The 20271-nt window shown below is 41.6% G+C and overlaps 2 protein-coding genes across 3 annotated transcripts; both read left to right on the top strand.

The window, feature by feature from the left end:
- Window positions 1-2639: 2639 nt before the first annotated feature.
- On the top strand, window positions 2640-10532 carry mavs (mitochondrial antiviral signaling protein). 2 transcript variants are annotated; one of them, XM_071907430.2, is made up of 5 exons: window positions 2640-2703; window positions 5079-5201; window positions 6177-6357; window positions 7126-7832; window positions 8680-10532. In XM_071907430.2, the coding sequence occupies exons 2-5, from the start codon at window positions 5079-5081 to the stop codon at window positions 9346-9348; spliced, it is 1680 nt and encodes a 559-aa protein (XP_071763531.2). In that variant the 5' UTR covers window positions 2640-2703; the 3' UTR covers window positions 9349-10532. The 2 variants fall into 2 exon arrangements, with proteins under 2 accessions (XP_071763531.2, XP_071763530.2); XM_071907429.2 differs by lacking the exon at window positions 2640-2703 and adding an exon at window positions 4438-4495.
- Window positions 10533-10757: 225 nt separating this feature from the next.
- pank2 (pantothenate kinase 2) lies at window positions 10758-19776 on the top strand. Its single transcript, XM_071907428.2, has 7 exons — window positions 10758-11146; window positions 11653-12005; window positions 12691-12944; window positions 13950-14126; window positions 14926-15049; window positions 17262-17387; window positions 17535-19776. The coding sequence occupies exons 1-7, from the start codon at window positions 10930-10932 to the stop codon at window positions 17583-17585; spliced, it is 1302 nt and encodes a 433-aa protein (XP_071763529.2). The 5' UTR covers window positions 10758-10929; the 3' UTR covers window positions 17586-19776.
- Window positions 19777-20271: the final 495 nt, after the last annotated feature.

The raw sequence follows: 20271 nt of genomic DNA on the forward strand, positions 1-20271 counted from the left end.
CTCTGGGAAGTGCAGAGCAGAAACACCACAGCAACAAGCGCTGAGCACCAAAGATGGAGATGAAATCAAAAAATGCGAATCTCGCAGATTACCACTTTAAATCATTCAGAGTTTTAAACTGGAAAACTTTAAACACAAACTCTCCTCTTTAACCTCAAAGTTTCTGCAGCATTAACAAACTGCAAAGACAAAGACAGGAGCAGGAATTAGTGAATAACATCAAGTGAAGTGGAGAGAGGATGCACAATACAGTTATGGTCATTATACTTTCAATGCAATTAAATCAGCAAGAGGATTCAGCTCAAAATTTAAAAAACTTTTGAATGTTTGTGCAAAGCCTCGAAAATGACTGAGAATGAAGGCTTTGCCATTATGAACTGCTGTTTCAGTTTACATTTTCATTTAATTAAACTGAAAGTCAATAGGATCCACAAGGAATTGCTGTTAAAAATAAAAAAACATTTTTGTTTTTAATCCATTCAGAGAAATTGCAAGTGCATATTTTAATTGTACAATATTGTGCTAATTCTTTATATTCTTAGAAATCTTTACATTACTTCTAAAAGATATTTGCCATTCTTTCCAACAAGACTGATCCTGCCTGATGCCATTATCCTCCCATAATCCTCCAGTAATTCAGTTCACTGGGATGCTGTTCATTTCGTTACAGCTGGTTGGCAGGGCTGTGCATCAAATTAGATCAGTGTCATGCAAAGACTGAGTCCTCTTAATACACACATACACATCACTGGAGCCACGTTCAGTTTATTGTAGCTGCTTAAAAGGGAATGTTGATTTAAATTAATTCGACAGTAGATTTCTCCTAAGAGGCTGACAGACTCATTGAATGAGTAAATAGCCCCATCTTCTGGTTAGAAATAAGCATAGGACAAGATTTAAACTAAATTTATGTCTCATTTTATTTTTTTATTCATTTCTTCATTAGTTTCTGCTGCTCAGTTGCTATAAAAGTACGTTACACTCAAATTTTCAATTCATCTGTTAGGCTTTTATTACTCAGTAGATCAACAAAAAAGCAAAAGATATAAAAGATATAGCAGATCTATTTAGTTGCCTCACCCATTGTCTTTTCCCCATTGTTGTCATTGATGATTTTAAAACGGTCAATGAAAGACTTCAAATATATAACAGTAATAATGGTAATAATAATAATAATAGTCGATATACTGAAACTGAAACTTTATTGATCCCCATGCATGGGAAAAAAAGAATAAGCAATAAAACCACAGAAATGACAAAAACACTAAAGCAATAATTCAATAAAATAGAATATAAACAATTGTGGGGTTGTGTAAACATATGTTGGTGACAATTCAAACAGGTTAAGTAGGCTATTGGTGGGAAATATTACTAATGTACAGTTACAGTTAAATTACAGTTGTTATTGCAGGTACTTACAGTTGTTACACACAGATGTTACTGGCAGTCATTATTGCTTACTTAAATATGGATTACTAAATTAGAAATATTCGTTATGTATATATAAATATTTATAAAGCTAATAAAAATATAAAAGTGTCAGTGTGTATACAGTATGACAGTGGAACCGTTGTTCTGCTTGATTGCTTCTTGATTCTTTTCACTTATCCTTAAAAATAGAATTGATCTATTTTATATTTCATTCATTCAAAAACACTTAAAAAAACATGCTCTCTCTCTCGCTCGCTCTCTCTCTCTCTCTCTCTCTCTCTCTCTCTCTCTCTCTCAATTCAATTTCAATTCAAGGCCACATGACCATATACAGTACAGTATTGCCAAAGCACATTCCTGAGGACAATAGCAGAATAAAAGTATGAACACGAATGATTAGATTAGGCATATTAAGATTAAAACAACCCTAACAGCTATAAAACATCAAAGGTGATGAGGGGGGAAAAAGTGAATGGTAACAATAACGGTATTGTCAATAACTGTGTGTGCGGCTATGTATGTGTGTCTGCGTGCATGTTTTTGTAGTAAGCTTTGTGAGTGAGTGTGAGCGTGTGTGTGTGTGTGCATGCATGCTTGTGGGTATGTGGGACTCTCTCTCAATTCTCAGTTCAATTCAATGTGCTTTATTGGCATGAAAGTTCACAGACAATATTGCCAAAGCATCAAGATGAATATCAGTCTAGGTGTGTGTGTGTGTGTGTGTGTGTGTGTGTGAGAGAGAGAGAGAGAGAGAGAGAGAGAGAGAGAGAGAGAGAGAGAGAGTCAGCGCGAGGAGGATCTGGGTTGCTGCGTGTTCAGCTCCTGCCTGAGACTCTCTCTCTCTCTCTCTCTCTCTCTCTCTCTCTCTCTCTCTCTCTCTCTCTCTCTCTCTCTCTCTCTCTCTCTCTCTCTCTCTCTCTCCCTCTGTCCATGTGAAAGGATTAAAATCAGGGTTTAGAGACAGATGTAAAGCAGAAGTCGAGATCCAATCTAATTCTATTGGAAGCTTAAATTGGCATCACATCGCCGAAGAGGAAAGGTCACGCTCGGGGGTCAGGATTAAGAAGCTCCCGCCTCCCGAAGCAGAGCGAATGTTCCTATTGGTCCACTTTGTTTAACAGACGGCGCTGTCGTCCAATAGCGATTGAGAATCCGGATCTCTGCGCAGATGTGTGCGTGCAGTTCACGCCTCCAAAAAAAAAAGACAAGAGCAGAAGCAGGAATAGCGTTTGAGGGAGAGTCACGAACTGCTGAAGCCCTAAAACACGAAAGGTGAGCTCTCTGCTTATATTACGGTACTGAAGCCTAAACCCTGTGTGTAATAACAGAGAATTTGTGTTTGTTTGAATGTAATTAGTCAGCAGTAACGTAACAACGCGGGAAACAGAGGTGGCATTGGCTACTTTGTATCGTATGACTCGATTTAAAATAGCATGCACACAGCTTTGTAGTGGTAATAGTCATAAATTTAGGATTATAGTGGGTTATTTTTTTCCTTTTCTCACTTTAATTTCGTGACAAACACCCTGCACTTCTCTGTCGTCTGTGGTGTGTGCAGCCTTGTGTCATTTCTTTTGTAACTTTCTCTGTCAACTGTTTTATTCTAAAACAGGCTTGAGAACTTCTTAATTTCCTCATACCATCACGGCTACTAATCCTAGTACAAAAAAAATAAAAACATTCCCTGTCTCATCTTGTCAACTTTTGCTGTTTCCTGCAAGCTTTTTCAAGTCGAAAGTAAGAGTCAGAGTTGTAAAATGTCACCCACCCAGACAGAGCTGCTGCTATGCTATGAAATGAAATGTGATCCAGGTGTCTAGAGAAGACAAGGAGACTGCCAAGAAAAGGGCTTTCTTGACCTGCCGGTTTGGAGGTCACAGTTTTGGCACAGCTCGGCATAATTCGCCCTTGTGTCAAGGTGCTTTTTCCCCCCTCACACCGCCTCCTCTGTCCTGTTAATCTGCAATCCCTCATTGCTTTACTTTCATCTGCGAGGCTGGTTGAAATAATACTTGCCTACTAATTCTGTGAGTATAAAGAAAGCAAAGATTACATAGAGCTCTAAAACACCTGGTTCAGAAATCCAGTTTGTTAAGCAATTAATTGCAGCCTCTGCCATTTGGAAATTGTGATTTTCCATTTGGTTTTCCCCCCCGATTAATTGTTCAGCTCTAATATAATATGCAACCTTTTCCATTCCACCGAACAGCACTCAGTCGTATCGACCTGAGAGGGTGTGTGAGACTTTAAGCCACGGCTTCTGTGTGGCGAAGCTACAAGGAGGAAGACTTTGCTCCTTGGTTGCTGCCACTGATATTGCGTCTGAGTTTAGAGCCACCAGATCAGACTGCTGCTGTCCCACATTATACCAAATGTTAACATGCCTTTCAGTTTGACTTAGGCCGGTGGATTCAGTCAAAAAGTTCCCCCTGACTGAACCTGACAACAGATTATTTCAGCAGGCTGTGTACGTGTAAACAGACTGAAGGGTTTAAAGTGTATTCAACACACCACAGAGTGCCCTACTTTTCCATTCGACCCTGAAAGGCCAGTGAAATATGCTAGGGGTGTAAGACGTTTTGAAGTTTTCCTGCAGCACTGCTCAAACAGTTGCAGTTATTAAACGAGAGTCTGGAGGTCATTAATCAGTTACTAGTCAGGGCCTGTTCACCCTCTTCCTCCTCCAGACCGGTTGCATTCACAACCTTGAAATGCAGCGAAGTTTTCTCCTCCTCAAAGTGAAAAAAAGGGTTGCAGCTCTGCATGTAGTCAGAGGTTTGTCTGCAGAGCCTTTGTCTTGAAATGGGTAAGCCCCAAACTCCCCTTTACTGGAGTGAAAGTGTGAGTGAGTTTCCTTTTGCTATGTGGCATGCTAGCCACTTTTCAATTTCACTTTCGGTTTCCTGAACAAACCAGGGTCTAAAAATCCCCACAGGGTGACTGCATCATTAAGGTCTTTTTAGCCAAGCAAGATCATGTTTCATCATTGTATTTTCTGGGTACTTTAATGTAAAGGGCTCAATTCCTGTCAAGGTGTCTCACATGGAGCGAATGGCGAGGAATGGTACAGTTCATCCAAGTGAATGTGGCCAAGATCTCTTGACTTACGGACCAGTTGAAACTAGGGATGCACCGATACTGATTATCCAATATTTTCCCACCTATATTGGCAGACACCAATATGAATTTTTGCAAAACTCTTACTACAAATGCAGGTGTAAAACAGGTTAAGCTTGTCAGAAAGGAGACAACCTTAGCTTAAGATAATTAAGTGGTTTTTAAACAAAAGACCATGTTAGTTTTCTTCTGTTGCTGTGTTAAGTGACACTCTCCTAGAAAAAAAGGTCACAAAAATGCCAATTCCACAATAAAAATAATATTGGGCCGATACCGATATTGCTTTTTAAAGCTGATATCGGCTGGTACCAATATATCGGCGTATCCCTAATTGAAACATTTACTAATACACAGGATCTTATGTGTATTTTCTATCTAAATATCCCTTATATACCCGCAATTAAACTTGGGTGCGAACAGAAAACCTGTGTAGACACCTGGTTTGGATGTCAGAAGTAAGAAGTGTGGAATATATCACAGAATTTATTGTCTCTTTGTTTTAGACCTGTGTCCTCTCCATTATTTCACAGATGGCGTTCGCCAGGGATAAACTATACAATGGCTACTTGCGGCGGAAAATGGCTCTCATCGCCAGCAACGTGAAAGCGAGAGAAATCGTGCCCCACCTGCCTTGCTTGACCACCTCTGACAGGGTAAGCTTCATTAGGGATAAGGACCTTAAATTTTGTTATTCATTATACTGTTTTGGCAGTAACACATGACTGATCCTGTTGTAGTCCTTTGCTTTAACTGATTATTATAGAACATTTGGTGGATGCTTTTCACCAAAGCGCTTAACAATACCATGATTGCTTACATTTCCAGAATGGATGGCATTAGTTTTGTGTTACATTATAGTAATAATACCTAAGAGGGCGTTCTTCACTGTGATTATGGATATTATGGTGAGGCAATAGGTACAAGGTGTGGCTGAGTGCCATTGGGTAAATTACTTTAAAAACATTCCATGACAGTTACTCATTTCCTCATCAAAAACTGTAATCGGTAATCTAATCCAAGGGATTACCCAAACTCAGTAGTGTATTCTGATTACTTTCAGTCACTACAAGATTATTTTACCATATCTGAGGTATGAAGGGATAAGAAAAATGACAATCAGGAAATATTTGCATGCAAACACAAATTTTCTTCTGTGCCACATTTTAGAAAGAGGAAGGACATCTGACACATCTGACATTTCAATGGCTTTCTGAGTTAGTCACTTGCTCTAGTTTTTCAAGAGTATCTGTAACCACAATCATGATGTTTTTTAGGTAACGCAGCAGAATACGTATTCCGTTTATACTGCCCAATCTGGCTGTCGGCATCACCGAAGTACCTATAATCACAGTAGAGAACACACTCATGAGTATTATGGCTTTAATACCATGGTTACAATGCGTGTGCACTGACTGTTTACTTCAGTGTAGTAAATACATAAGAATAAGAACCAGTTGAAAAGTAGAAAGACTGTGATTATCAGCGTGGTTACACGGTTTTTCACCCATCAGATTGCTTGGCAGAAGCTACTTATTGTATATCATCTCATGTTTAGGTATCATGATTACCACCTTTATTGATTGATTCATGTATTCATTACATATTCTTTCAAAACACATTATCTTTAGGAAGAAATAGAGGCAAAAAGAGAGACTAGTGGGAATTACGCTGCCATGCAGCATCTTCTGGACTGTCTGCGGAGGAGAGAGAACTGGCCAGAGGAGTTCATCGCAGCGCTGGAGGCGTGTGAGCAGAGAACGATGGCAGCTGAGATCAGAGCAGAGTACAACTCTCTGAGAGGCCCGAACAGTAAGTCAGCACATAAATTAACTAGTTTATTGTAGTATAAAGGATCTAATAGAAGAGATAAAAACTGCTAAATCAGTGTTCATTTTTGTGAATATGCATTTGCAAAAAAGTTGTACTTTTGTATACAAGTCAAGATTATTTAGTGCTAGCTGTGAAAACTAGTTTGATCAAAATATCTTTCAGGTTCCTTTTGATCTAGTGAAGTATTGGATATGGTATTAAAGGAATAATTCACCCCCAAATGAAATTCAGTCATTATCTACTCACCCCCATGTCAGTCAAAATTGACGAAACACACAGTGAGTTAGCCCCTGTAGTTCCATCTCAGCCTTCTCCCAAACTATTGAAGTTAACAGGGTCTTGTTTTTACAACTCCAAAAACAGCAAAACATGTCTGTCAGATTTCTCCAAAGAGCTCATACAATATAATCCAAGTAGATAAACAATTGCACTGTGGGTCAGTCAGGAAAATATGGGTAATAAGGAAGTAAACATTGGATTTATGGACCCACAGTGCAATTGTTTGTCCACAAAACATTTATTATGCATTTTAATGTTTTTTTAGAGCTGTAAAAAGATGGCTGCATTAACTTCAATAGTTTGGTCCCTGTGTGTTTGATGGTCCTATGAACTGACTGACATCAGGGTGAGTAGATAATGACTGAATTTTAATTTCGGGGTGAACTATTCCTTGAACATATTTGGATATCCTCTAGATGTGTGCAGTCGAAACCGGATGAAATGATAACACGGTTTGCTTTGCCCTAGATCCCAGTCCACCCTCCCCTCCTACCACCGTCGTCATGGCACACGTCCACCCGGCTCCGTCTGCCAGTCGGCCCGTGTCTGCTCCAGAGAGCAGTCAAGCCGCTGTTTCCCCCCCACCTGAGGCAGCAGCTCCTCCAGAGCCCGCCACCCGGGCCTCACCCCCTCCAGAAGCCCCCCTGCAGCCAGAGGCGCCCCCAAACCCAGACACTCCACCACCTCCACCTCCCAAGGCTGCACCCTCTTCAGAGCCTGCCCCCCAGCTTCCACAGTCCCCCCAGGCTAGAGCGACACCCCCTCCATCAACGCCTCCTCCTTCTCCTGAACCCCCACGCCATCAGGCCGCCACACCGCCGCCGCCACAGAGAGCGGTTCAAGCTCACCAGGAGCCGGAGGAAAACTCTGAAATGGACCCCCAGGATGGCTCCGGTGACAAGAGTCTGATGCCTGATAAAGCGAGCGCAGGAGACGGCGAGGTTTCAGTCGACTCTGAGGCGACCGCTGACCCAGGACCTGCTGTCGAACAGCGCGAAGCAGCTGCTCCATCCTTGCCACATCCTCGCCAAGCAACAGCCGAGGAGGACAGGACACCGCAGAGTCTCGTCACGACCCCAGAGAAGCCACCGGTCCAGGAAACGGTCCCACCAGTAGACCAAGTAGCTGCTGCTGGCCTGCAGCCTGAAGAAACCTCTGAACCCACCGCCACACAGGTAAACCTCAAATTAGGTCAAGATAATACATTTTAATGAACAAATCACTGTTGGCAGGTGAAAACCACGCATCTGAAAAGGAATTAAGAAAAGGCTGGTGTTTTTTCTGACTGAGGACAATGTATTTTATAACTTAAAGGGAAAATCCACCTTCAGATACTCTTAAAAGATATAAACCGTGTTGTAATTTACTTTTTTGGTGTACCCCCTTTCCCTCAGCCTGCCTCGTCTACTTCTACTTCAGTCAGTGATTTCCTACATTTCCCAGAATGGACTGTGCTCCTTCCTCAAAATGCAACCCGTCTTGTAGCTGCATTGCATTCTGGTCTATTGAGGCTTCTGTCGGTAGAGAAATTGGTCTCTCTCCTCTTCTACGATGGATTTCTCCCTGTATGATTGTTAAACATCAGTGCAAAATGGCGGCTATAGAAAGAAGCCCTCGCTCTTTGATTCTGAGGGACTGACACCAAAATCTGGCGTTTACCGTTGATGTTTTAGATCGAGATGTTTTAGACTAACAAAACGGGCCCAGAAATGCAAGCTACATCAGGAATAGCTCTTTTTTTAACAGTTTTAAAGAATTATTAAGGTGGATTTTCCCTTTGAAAAATGTTTTTTTTAAAACAAGGGTCATGAAACAAAGCACAAAAATGACCATGTAAAATTTCAATTCAAGTTAACAAAAATCCTGAGGTTGCATCCTCAGGTGTTCACCTGACAGCTGACAAATTCTGAATGGATAATATAAGTCTTCTATCTTCCTGTGTGTGAGACAGGTGTTTTTTTTTAAATGCATCTAAACTGTCCAAGTCAAAAACCTGACATCTGATATTGATTTCACCTGCAGGTCATGAACAACAGTCAGCAGGCGCAAACCACAGACGCAGCCTCCCCACCGCGTGGTATCGATGTGCCGGACGCTTCTCTCTGTGACACTGTGTGTCTGAGCAAGCCTGGCCAACTCCTCAGCATCCAACAGCAGCATCACAACAGTCCTACTATTCCTGCAGAACAGCAACCACCCTACTCAGGCAACAGTGAGCGTCTGGAAATAAGTGACGCCGTACCGGACCCTGAGTCTTCTGCCCAGGTTCCTGCCCCCGCCTCTCCGCCGCCACGCCAGGACAACGGCGTCGTCACGGAGCCTCTTCCCTATAATAACGAACCGGAGGAGAACCACTACGAGTCCGTCAGCCTGGGCTCCCTGGGAGAGGTGCGGGTGAACGTGGGCCGAGTGGCCGAGGAGGCGTCTATCCAGAACCACGACGGCCAAGACTTGAGACCGCAGGCTCAGATCCTGAACGGCCAAGCAGCCAAAGAGCCCGCTTCTGCACCGCCCGCCAGCGCCAACGCCGCTGACACTGTATCGAATTTAAACGCCCCCTCAGAGTCTGCGCTGGAGCAGCAGGATCCAGAGAAGAAGACCTACCTGTCGCCTAATGCAAAGTCCTTTCTGACAGCTGCAGGAGTCAGCGCCTGTGTGCTGATGGTGGCCTGGAGGTTGAAGAGGATTTAACTCCATGAAAGCAAGGGAAGATTATGTTTTAAGGCTTTTGAAAGAGGATCATAAGGGCATGGTGCCTTATTGTAGTCGCTGGACTGTGACGGTGTGAGGTAACTTGTTTAATATTTACCCATAGTAATAGCTGGCTTTCCAGAACTTTGATCGTCCAATTAATTGTCAGTCTGCTGTTAAGTTGGAATGTGTTTTGTGTCGTAAACGTTGAATCGAGTTAGAGCCCTACTGAGCAAAGACCAAATACTATAATCTACACATCGTATTTTATTAGTTCACTTGACGAACTTATCGAAGCTGGATTAAGATCTCAGGTCATTTAAGTACTTGCTGCATATTATGTGGTTTGTAAAGGTACACTGATACTGTGTATTGATGATAGCACTATGTATATATATATCCACTTGTCTGATAAGCACTTTCTTGATAAAGCTGCTGGCTGTCATCCAGCGAGGACGGCTAATTAACTAGTGTATCAAGGACATGAATTTCACTGGATGTGTTGTGTGAAAGAAAGATTTCCCACATCACACTCTGCAATTTTGCTTTTCCTGTGGTTAGTTGGAAATAGGCCTTTATAATATATATAATAATAGCTAATGCACTATCTGTATTTATTTGTGTATATATACATATATATATATATCCATGATCATGCATTTTAACAAAAAGTGATGTATCAGAAATGTTTTAAAGCATTGTTATCTATGAATTTATGATGTTTTAATCCAAATTTCAGCAGGAGCCAATCAGCTAACATTGTATCTTATCTTTTTCATTTCATATTTTGCAGAATTATTTTGTTTATGGATAAGTCTCCCCAACATGCGCTTTCTAGTTATCAGCTGGATAACTAGATGATGTCATTTTGCTCTTATACAGTTTCTCTTCTTGTTCAAGTAAAACAAATTCTAATGTGTCATGTCTTCTGTGAGGTGAGAGATTGTGCATTTCACTGTAAATAGTATTGTCAATACAAGAAATGTCAGAAAATAATAGGTTAATTTAGAATGTTTTGCACTTGAGATAAGTCAAGGAGGATATTTGGGCAACAAATGATTTGTGGACACAATGCCTTGTCATTGTGGGAAGCACTGAAGTTTTAACCCCTTCTAAAGTTTTCATCTAAATCTTAATGCACTGTCTCTATGCACTGGACAATCAAATCAATAAAATTTAAATGATAAAAGGAAGTTCCTCTACTGATTGTGCCAAGTAATTCCCTGCAGAGAAACCATGTTAATTATGTAAAGTTGTTTGTGTCACTTCTGCTTTTTCATACAAAAATCTCTACTACACCAGCCTCTCAGAAATGTTGACTGCCTGGCCTACTCGCACTTTGATTGGTTCAGGCTTCCATCAATCATCCACTGGCTCCGCCCACTTCAGCTTGGACTGTGTGCATTATAGAAACCGCTATGTACCCGACCCACAGACGTTTAAAACGACACAGCTACTTATCTAATTAGCCAGCTCATCGCGCCTCGCGCCACGGACAGCATTGCCCACGTAAATCATCAACGTTTTAACGGTTTAGTTTATCATAACGTGCAGCATATATGTAGCTAATTGTTCATTTCAATGGCGTTCAATGGCCACCAGCGCGACGAGGAATCCTCCGACGACGACGATGAAACGCCCACGAAGCAGCTGCGGTCCGTGAAGGAGATGCCCGGTTATTTCAGAAACGACCCCCACAATGAGACCGCCACGCCCGGGGGAAGCGCCACACCGGACCGGCGGACCTCCAACTCGACAGCGAGGCATCGGATTGACTCGCTGAAGAAGAGCAGGCCGCGTATGTGTTAACGTTACTAGCTTGGGCTTGGTGTATTTGCTGGAATTGGACCGTTGCATGTTTACAAAAATCGAAGGCGTTCCCACAAAAGACACTGGGTAAAAAATTTAACGTTAGATTTGCAAATATAAATCCAGTAATGGGACACGTAAATGCCACAAGGTGAAATCGATATGGCGTAAGAAATATGCTAGAAGGACGATAAAACCAACACAAAAAAAATCATTTGATATTGGTATTACAATGTAGTACCAATGGCAGTAAATAGCCAGGACCTATTTTGCAACAAGATGGCGTTTATAGTACACACTGTACTGTTGCTTCTGAGGATGTAGCTGCTTGCTATTATCTGGGCCAACACTGAGACATCAGTCCTATTAGTCCTCACTGTCACTAAGCATCTAATTACTTAAGATATATATTTATTTTTCACTGTAAATAATGTTTTTGGTCAACATGTTCAATAGTGAAATATGTCTTTGTATGTATTATTTCATATTATGCAGCATTTCCCTGGTTTGGGATGGATATTGGAGGCACTCTGGTGAAGCTGGTGTACTTTGAGCCTAAAGACATCACAGCAGAGGAGGAGCAGGAGGAGGTGGAGAACCTGAAGAGCATCCGGCGGTACCTGACCTCCAACACCGCCTACGGTAAAACGGGCATCAGGGACGTGCACCTGGAGCTGCAGGACCTGACGCTGTGCGGCAGGACGGGCAACCTGCACTTCATCCGCTTCCCCACGCACGACCTGCCGGCCTTCCTGCAGATGGGCCGCAACAAGCACTTCTCCAGCCTCCACACCACCCTCTGCGCCACCGGAGGCGGGGCGTACAAGTTTGAGTCCGATTTCCGCACGGTGGGTCCGCAGCTCTTGTGTGTGTGCTTTTACAGGCGGGACAGGGACGATGAACAGGAAGGAAAGGAGTGAGAATTGTGAAATCACAGTATGAGCCTGACAGGCGTGCACCATGCAACCACGACATCCTGGGTTTGAATCCGGCCTGGGATCCCATCTCTCTCTGCTATGACCTACTCAATAAAGCCAAAAATGCCAATAATAATTAATTAAATTTTTCCCTGATTCCAAGAACCTCATGTAATGTGTCAGAAATCAAAGCAACTTGATTTTCTGACTTGTTTAAACACCGTTAAACATCCCTTTTTTTATGCCTGACCTTATTAGACAGCAGTGGTTGATTTGTTCAAGTTTATTAGGAGGGATGGATGGTAGGGAGGTAAATCATGGTTATTGTATTCAGTTTCTCCTAAAATAAGGGGGATGTATGCTATAATTGGCTAATAAGGTGACTATAAATAAGGAAAAGGCAACTTTACTGTGGATTTTTGAATGCAAGAGGATGCAGAGATTGTGATTATTGAGGGTTTTTCTTGTGAGAGACAACTCCCATTCAATTCTAATGAAGGTTCCTGTTTTCCTCCCCCCCTCCTTTCCCTCCTCCCCCTGTTTCCTGCCTCTGTGTGTGTTCTCCTGACCACATCCCCTGTCCATGTTCTCTTTTCTGAAAAAAAAAAAAAAAAAGATGGCCGACCTGCAGCTTCACAAGCTGGATGAGCTGGACTGTTTGATCCGGGGGGTGCTGTACATCGACTCGGTGGTGTCCAGCGGCCCCTCGGAGTGCTACTACTTTGAAAACCCCACAGACCCGGAGCGCTGCGTCCAGAGGCCCTACACACTGGAGAACCCCTACCCTCTGCTGCTGGTCAACATAGGGTCCGGGGTCAGCATCCTGGCCGTCTACTCTGAGAACAACTACAAACGAGTCACTGGGACCAGGTAATAATCAGAGTAGGAGGATCTGCTGTCCACTGGTCATGATGGCTGCTGGACTCCTGCATTTACCAGCCACTTTTCAACAGTTTACTGGTTTTTAGAATAGAGAAGAATCCAGAAACACTGGTTGGATACCTGCCAAAGTGTCCAAATTGTTGAGTAGACAGACTTACCAGCCTCAGTGGAAATTAATCGTCTTTTAGCAGGTGACTATTGTTATTTTCCTGCCCACACACAAAAAATGTCTATATATACTGATATAAGTGCTACAGGTATGTAAGAGACAAATTTATATATAGGTCACTAAAATCACTGAATTTATCATTTAAGGTGATGCAAGGGGTTTTGCAGGAGGGTCAGGGCGGTCAGTGTGTGTGGTCGGTGTTTGGTGACGCCTGCCCTCCATGTCTCCCTAGTGCCATGGTGTTAAAAGTAACAGGATTTTTGAAGCTGTCAGTGACCAGACCACTTCCTTTACCATCTGTCTGCTCATGAGCTTAAGCCAAAGGTTTTGTTTTTTTTGTTACTTTGATTTGGGTTTAGGTTGAATTTTGAATAAAGTTGGTTCAACTGAAGGTTTAGCTGTTGGTCAGCTCTGTGTTTTTTCCTCCTACTCTCTCCACTGGTTTGTTTTCACTGGTGGTTTCTCTGTCTGGTGGCTTTGAAAGGGACTCTTTGATTTTGTCTGTCTGGCTCATGAACGCTTAGTTCTCCCTCGACATAATGGCCCTCTGTTCTTTGTGCTGTGAGAGAAACACAAGATGAGCGTATTTTAATCGAGAATCTGAAGAATCTGCCTAACCTTGTTGGAAATGTTCATTTGTAATTTATCCACTGGTAGCAGAGACATGTCGCTTTTTGCCCTCAATTTTCAGACCACTAATGTGATGTTACAGTTGCTGCCCAGTCATGCAGGCAGCTAATATTCCAGATGGACATCATGTTTTTTAAATTTGTAGGTTGTCTTATAATATCGTCTTGTCTGTCTTTTCCTCTGTGTGTTCGCAGCCTCGGCGGCGGGACCTTCCTGGGCCTGTGTTGCCTCCTGACTGGCTGCTCTACTTTCGAGGAAGCCCTAGAAATGGCTTCTCAGGGGGAGAGCACCCGCGTGGACAAACTGGTGCGGGACATCTATGGCGGAGACTACGAGAGGTTCGGGCTGCCGGGCTGGGCTGTGGCCTCAAGGTAGGGCTTACACCAGCATTTTAAAATCTATATGGGTCATAAGCCTGTTTGTGGCGGATCCACACATAACCAGAGTAACAGTTTTAATGAACCAGGAGGCAACTGTAGTTTTGTAGGAGGCAACATTTTATTTCAGTCTGGTTTCAGTCTAATTATTAAACCAAACAAATTTGTATTTGTTTATTTTTTTATGTTTTCTTGAAACTGTTGATTTGGATAAAATCAACCTAATGTTTTTTCTGAGCACCTAAGAGGGTCAAAGTTCATATTTTTGAGTATAATGCAGTTTAATGAGATATCTGACCACAGGTCAAAAAAGATTAGTAGTGGAACTTCTTCAAAAAGTGAACCAATATCATATAAATTCCAGGATAATGCTAAATTTACTCAGTTTTCTCTCCCAGGATGAAAACAAGAAATCTTGATACATTTGACACAGTCAGAGAAAGAAACCTTTTCATCTACTGGCCACAGTGGCCGATGAATACCAACATTTACCAGCCACGTTCACTATTTAGCTGACCAAATGTGATTTTTACATATAACTTGGCTGCTTACCTGCTAAAAGTGTGAGGTAGAATAGAAAAGAATCACCACAATCAAACTTTACCAGCATGTGCCCTGGGGCTTTTTTACTCGGTAAGCAATTTGACTTGAATTAGAGCTTTTTTGACGTATTCCAAACAAAAATTGGGGCTCTTCCAGAAGGCAGAATATTACAGGCAGTACTCCTAATAAAACAGAGACCATAGCAAGCCGCTGTTCTTGTAACAGTGAATCATTTATTTTGCTTTGGTAGTTTTGGCAACATGATGTCCAAAGAGAAAAGGGAGTCGGTGTCCAAAGAGGATCTGGCCAGAGCGACGCTGGTCACCATCACCAACAACATCGGCTCCATCACCAGGATGTGTGCTCTCAATGAGGTCAGTCCCCCCCCACCCACCCACCCCCACCCTATCTGCTGAAGAGTATTTTTATGACATCTCTGCTTCACTAGATGGTACAGAGGAGGAGGAAGGGAGGGAGGGGCAGGATGACAGTATATAGGGAATGTTTAGGGATTTAGATAATTCAGTTACCATATTTCAGACTGGATTTCACCAGCAACGCCCCTAGGAAACCAAGGGGTTCTGTCACACTTGTTCAAGGATGCTCCGACAGACAAGGTTGCTGGGATGAAACCCTTTTGGTTACAGGACAATCTTTCAAACCACCTAGTCACCTTGTCTCCCCAGTTAATAGAAGTTGGGTCAGTTGACGTGTAGCGCTGTCTAGGGCTGAACAATTAATCAAAATTTTATCGAAATCGCAATATGGCCTACTGCAATTTTCAAATCGCAGGAGGCGCAATATTTGTTAAAGGCGAAATGTGTGTCAAAATACCATTTTAAATTAAATATTGTCGTGCTGCAGAGATGTCCTGGCCTACACATCATATTCTACAGACTTAAGAAAACATCTTTGTTTGGTACAGATCCCCGCAAAAATCACACCATAATCATTTTAATACGTTTTTCAATGAAAATGAGAATAATGATGTAAAAATTATCATTCCCTCTAATATCGCAAATCATATCGCAATTGCAATATCAGTCAAAATAATCGCAATTAGATGTTTTTTCAAAATCGTTCAGCCCTAGCGCTGTCACAATACCCCAAATTTTGATACCACTTCAACACTGTTGCAAAACATTGAGTTCAATATTGAATTGCATAAACATTCGATACTTTCACATAATGTCTTCTGCAAGATGAAATTCCATTTCAGTGTCACTTTCAGACGTGTACACATGCGGATTACTTGTAGATTGGAAATAGAAGAAGGAGAAGGAGTCAAACAGCTGAAAACATGGCAACAGCAGCAAACAGTCTATCACATCTTGAACTGAATCCCAGTTCACCTAAACTGGTTGACAAACTGGTACCAGGAGTGAAACAAGGAACTGTTAAGCGTAGAGAGCTAACAAAGACGGACACCCAACCAACATCCAAACCCCTGAGCAAAAGTTAATACACATCTGTCCAAGTCAAACGTGGTAACACATCGTTTGATGATTTTCTTGTTTGCCGCATCGTATCATATTGAACTTAGTAGTGGTATCGCAGTCAAAATGTTGGTATCGGGACAACACCAGTGACATGAAGGGTTTTGAACAGGCTTTCTTTAACTTCATACTGTGGAATAATGGCTTCCCTCCAGTGTCCCTGCTGTCTGTTTCCTCTTTGCGTTCAGCCTCTTTACGGTGCTGCCTTGTGGCGTCTTGATCAAGCAGCATTGTACAGGGCTATGAAGGCGTAGAGGAGGTATGCTGCATTACCACACTAATACATCTTTCTTTTACAACTCGAAGTGGGAGGTGCTCAAGAAAGACAAAGTGAGGAGCAAAAAAGGCTTGAAAAAAGACTAGAAAAATAGAAAAATAGCCAGCATTCAGGAATAATGAATGAGATGCGTCTTTATTCAGCAGTCATGTGAACATGTTTCAGGTTTACAGCCTTAATCAGTATGTTCCACATGATTTCATAGTTGAGTTTTCTGGTTTATAGTGACCTATATGCCTGTAATAGCACATTACATGTGCTATTACAGGCAATCACTGCATTGTTACGTGGCCAAGACAATGCAATTTAGTGTTAGGCAAAATAGAGATGAGATTGTGTTAACAATAATACTGAAGAGGGTGCTCTTTACTGCTGTACAAGGGTGATGTGATCAGGTGCACAGTTTAGCTTCATCAGTATTATGGCTTTTATACAACAGACACATTTGTGTTCTGTCTGAGAAGTTTTCCTTAATGTTGTGCACATGAAAAAAAAAAAAGGGAAAGCTATTTTACTATCTCTGTGGATACCACAAGAGTTAGCATAGCAGCCAGTTACATTTTTTTGAAACAGACCTAGCCATTCTGTATGGGAGTAACAGTATCAGGGGAATCATCTTTGGCCAATCAGATTGCTTGGCTGAAACTACCCGCTGCACAACTGCCTTTATAAATGTAAGTGGGGTGGAAGTAGCTGGTTAAACCCACACAATATTGCTATTTCTTGTCATTTATGTTTACACCATCTTAAGATGATTAAGAGCATGCGCCCTAATTATTTGCACCCCACTCTTTGTTTTGTTTTTTTGCGAAGAACATAGAGAGAGTGGTGTTTGTGGGCAACTTCCTGAGGGTGAACACCCTCTCGATGAAGCTGCTGGCCTACGCCATGGACTACTGGTCCAAAGGCCAGCTGAAGGCTCTCTTCCTGCGGCACGAGGTAAGAACTCTGGCCCTCCTTCACCACGGCCTGTACACCAGAAATGTTGTTTCCTGCCCTGATGGGCACCATCATAGATAAAATACTTTTAATCACCAATATTTTACTAACTGAAACCATTTTCCTGTTTTGTTTTGTCTTTTTTAGGGTTACTTCGGAGCAGTCGGAGCCCTGCTGGAGCTTCTGAATCCATCCTAAGTGCATCCAAAGAAGCACTTTCTATCTGCTGCAAAGACCATTAGCACTTTAGACTGTTCAAAATCCAAACCAGGGTGGGATGTAACACCAGCCACCAGCCAAATACTGGTAACTTTTGGCTGTGGCTGGTAAAGTTTGTCTACTCTTCCAGCCTCTTTGGAGGTCCTATTCTCAGAAATCCAGTTGGCTTGTAAAACGGTGAAAGTGGCCGGTAAATTTTGATATGCATCTGCCATTGTGGTCAGCGGATGAAGGTTGTTTTCCTGCCCTGACCAAGATTGTATTCGGAGTCACTGCATTTGGTCCAAGCCACCATGTGTCACATCTGTTAGACAAAGTTTTCGCATTAGGGACTCGGGGGGAAATGAGCCAGGCGGGATGCAGTCCTGGCAAGGTTTTTGTCTGAAACATCTCTCAAGGAAATTCACCATGATTGCCTGAAATGCTTCGGCTAAAAAGCACTTGTAATGCCACAGTCTTGTCTTGTCAGCTGTACTTACCCCTCAGCAGGTATCGGGACCTCGGGCAACTAATATTTCCAAATGCTTTCTGTGGTTTATTTTATCCTGCTTGGGTGCCAGATGAGTAGGGTTTTGTTGAATTGGGCGATACTGAGTGACAGAACTTAAAAGACAATCACGGGAAAGATTTCATACCAGAAAGGCCAGTAAAGTTTGAGGTGCTGAGATAAGACACAAACTGACAATCAATGGGGGTAAAAATAGAACTACTGTTTCCTTGAAGATTTTGAAAATCTAGTAACACTGGTTTGTACAGAAAGTGTGGTAAAGTGTTGGAAAATCAACGGTGCTTGGCCTTTCTGGTGTTTTTTTGTATATAAATGTGATTGTCAGGCAAATTGTCAGTCCTGATTGTGAGTCCCACCCATCTGGTACTCTTGGTATGCTAAAACAAACACTGAAAATTATTTGCAACCACTTAGGTCTGCTAATATCTGTGAATAAATACTCATACTCATCAAATTTAGAATGGGCATGAATGATAAATTATTTTCAAACAGAGTGAGCGAGTTTTCAAAACTGGGTGTTGATTTTCTTTATTAATCATCACTATAATCGATAAAAACGTACCAAAAGTCACTGTTACATCAGGCTTATGCTTTAATGGAGACATTAACTGTTACTTTATATATATACAGAATGATTGTATATTTGTGATTTTTTTTTCTGCTTCTATCAAAGATAGACTAACTCTTACAATACCTTTTTCCCAGTTGAGATCTCACGACCTGCATGGTTTATGAACCAAACTGGGTTTTTTTCACTCTGCTCCAAGTCCTGGTTTGCAGAAACACTCTGGTACTGGTATTGGAAATGATCAAAATCAATATGACTTTCCCCAAAACTAAAATTCAATGCCAAGAGCCATGTCAGAAATCAAAGCTAAATAACTTTTCATGCAAAAACATTTGATGAATCTGTCCAGTGGAGGAAAAAAATGCATAATTTATATCCCCTGACCCCAAACCAGTTCAGTCTATGGATTGTATTGGTACTCTTTATCAGACTGTACTTTAAGTTTAGTATTCTTAAACAGTTTTGATGGTGGAAAAGTGATGATGTGCTTCCTTATTGGTCAGTCAAACCACCGTCCTCAGGCTTTTCAGAAAGAGAAATTTAGCAGGTAGAATGAACTGTGAAACATTCAACTCCATGTTTCCAGTATGTGTGTGTGTGTGTGTGTGTGTGTGTGTGTATATTATCAGGCTGAGTCACCAGGATGACTCAGAGTTGTTTTAAGTTCTCCAGATATTTCATTTAATGAATTTCTGGCCCAACGTAATGTTATCTGTTTGTTCAGTAAACTGTAGAGAAGCACAAGTGTGAGTTTTAGCATTGTTATAATCGATAATCCACGGAAGGGGTTATTATAGGGACCATACCAATCAATCAATCAGTCAGTTTAGGTGGACACAGTTTGTTGAGTCATTAAGGCAAATGGTTCTACAGTTTGTTTTAAGTTGATTTAAATGAAGTGCCTGTAATGTTTTTGTACTGAAGACCTTCATGTGATCATCTTCTAAATGAGACAAACGGATTTGTAATTCTCAAGGTTTCCCTCTGTTGGCTACATGTACATGGCAAAGAAAACGTTGTACCTTTTTGTAACAGAGTGTTTTCAAATTTCTTATTGAAATTTCCTCATTAAATGCAAATGTTTCTTATCTTTGCGACTGCGTGTGGCCAGTTCATTTGTTTTGCAAGAGATTTTGAGTTGAAAGATTCACTGAAATATGAAAGACTAGTAATCTTATAATACATTTTAGAAGATGCTATTTAAATATCAAGAGTAGAACTAAAACTCCCTATAGGAATATTATACCATAAAGCACGATAAGGTCAATATAAACCACCAAAGGCACACTATTAGTCATCATAGGAGTATTATAATGATACCATAGGGGATAAAAAATAACATTTGGTACTATAAAATCACAATTGAGTACCACAAACAACGCTATAAGACTACTATAAGAATATTCTAGTGATTTTACACTTAGGAAATTCTCACATCAAAGTTATTTCCATCGTTCCTCGGGGTATTTTTTAGGTTTAAATCTTCTTGGACAGACACGTTGAGCGTTTTGACTGGCGCGTACGTGTGAAACAAGTTAAATTCTCCTGTTTTTTACGTTATGCAAGGAGAAAAACCTGTTACAGAACCA

Source organism: Centroberyx gerrardi, chromosome 17 (assembly GCF_048128805.1).
Source record: "Centroberyx gerrardi isolate f3 chromosome 17, fCenGer3.hap1.cur.20231027, whole genome shotgun sequence".
In the NCBI taxonomy this organism is placed as follows: Eukaryota; Metazoa; Chordata; class Actinopteri; order Beryciformes; family Berycidae; genus Centroberyx; species Centroberyx gerrardi.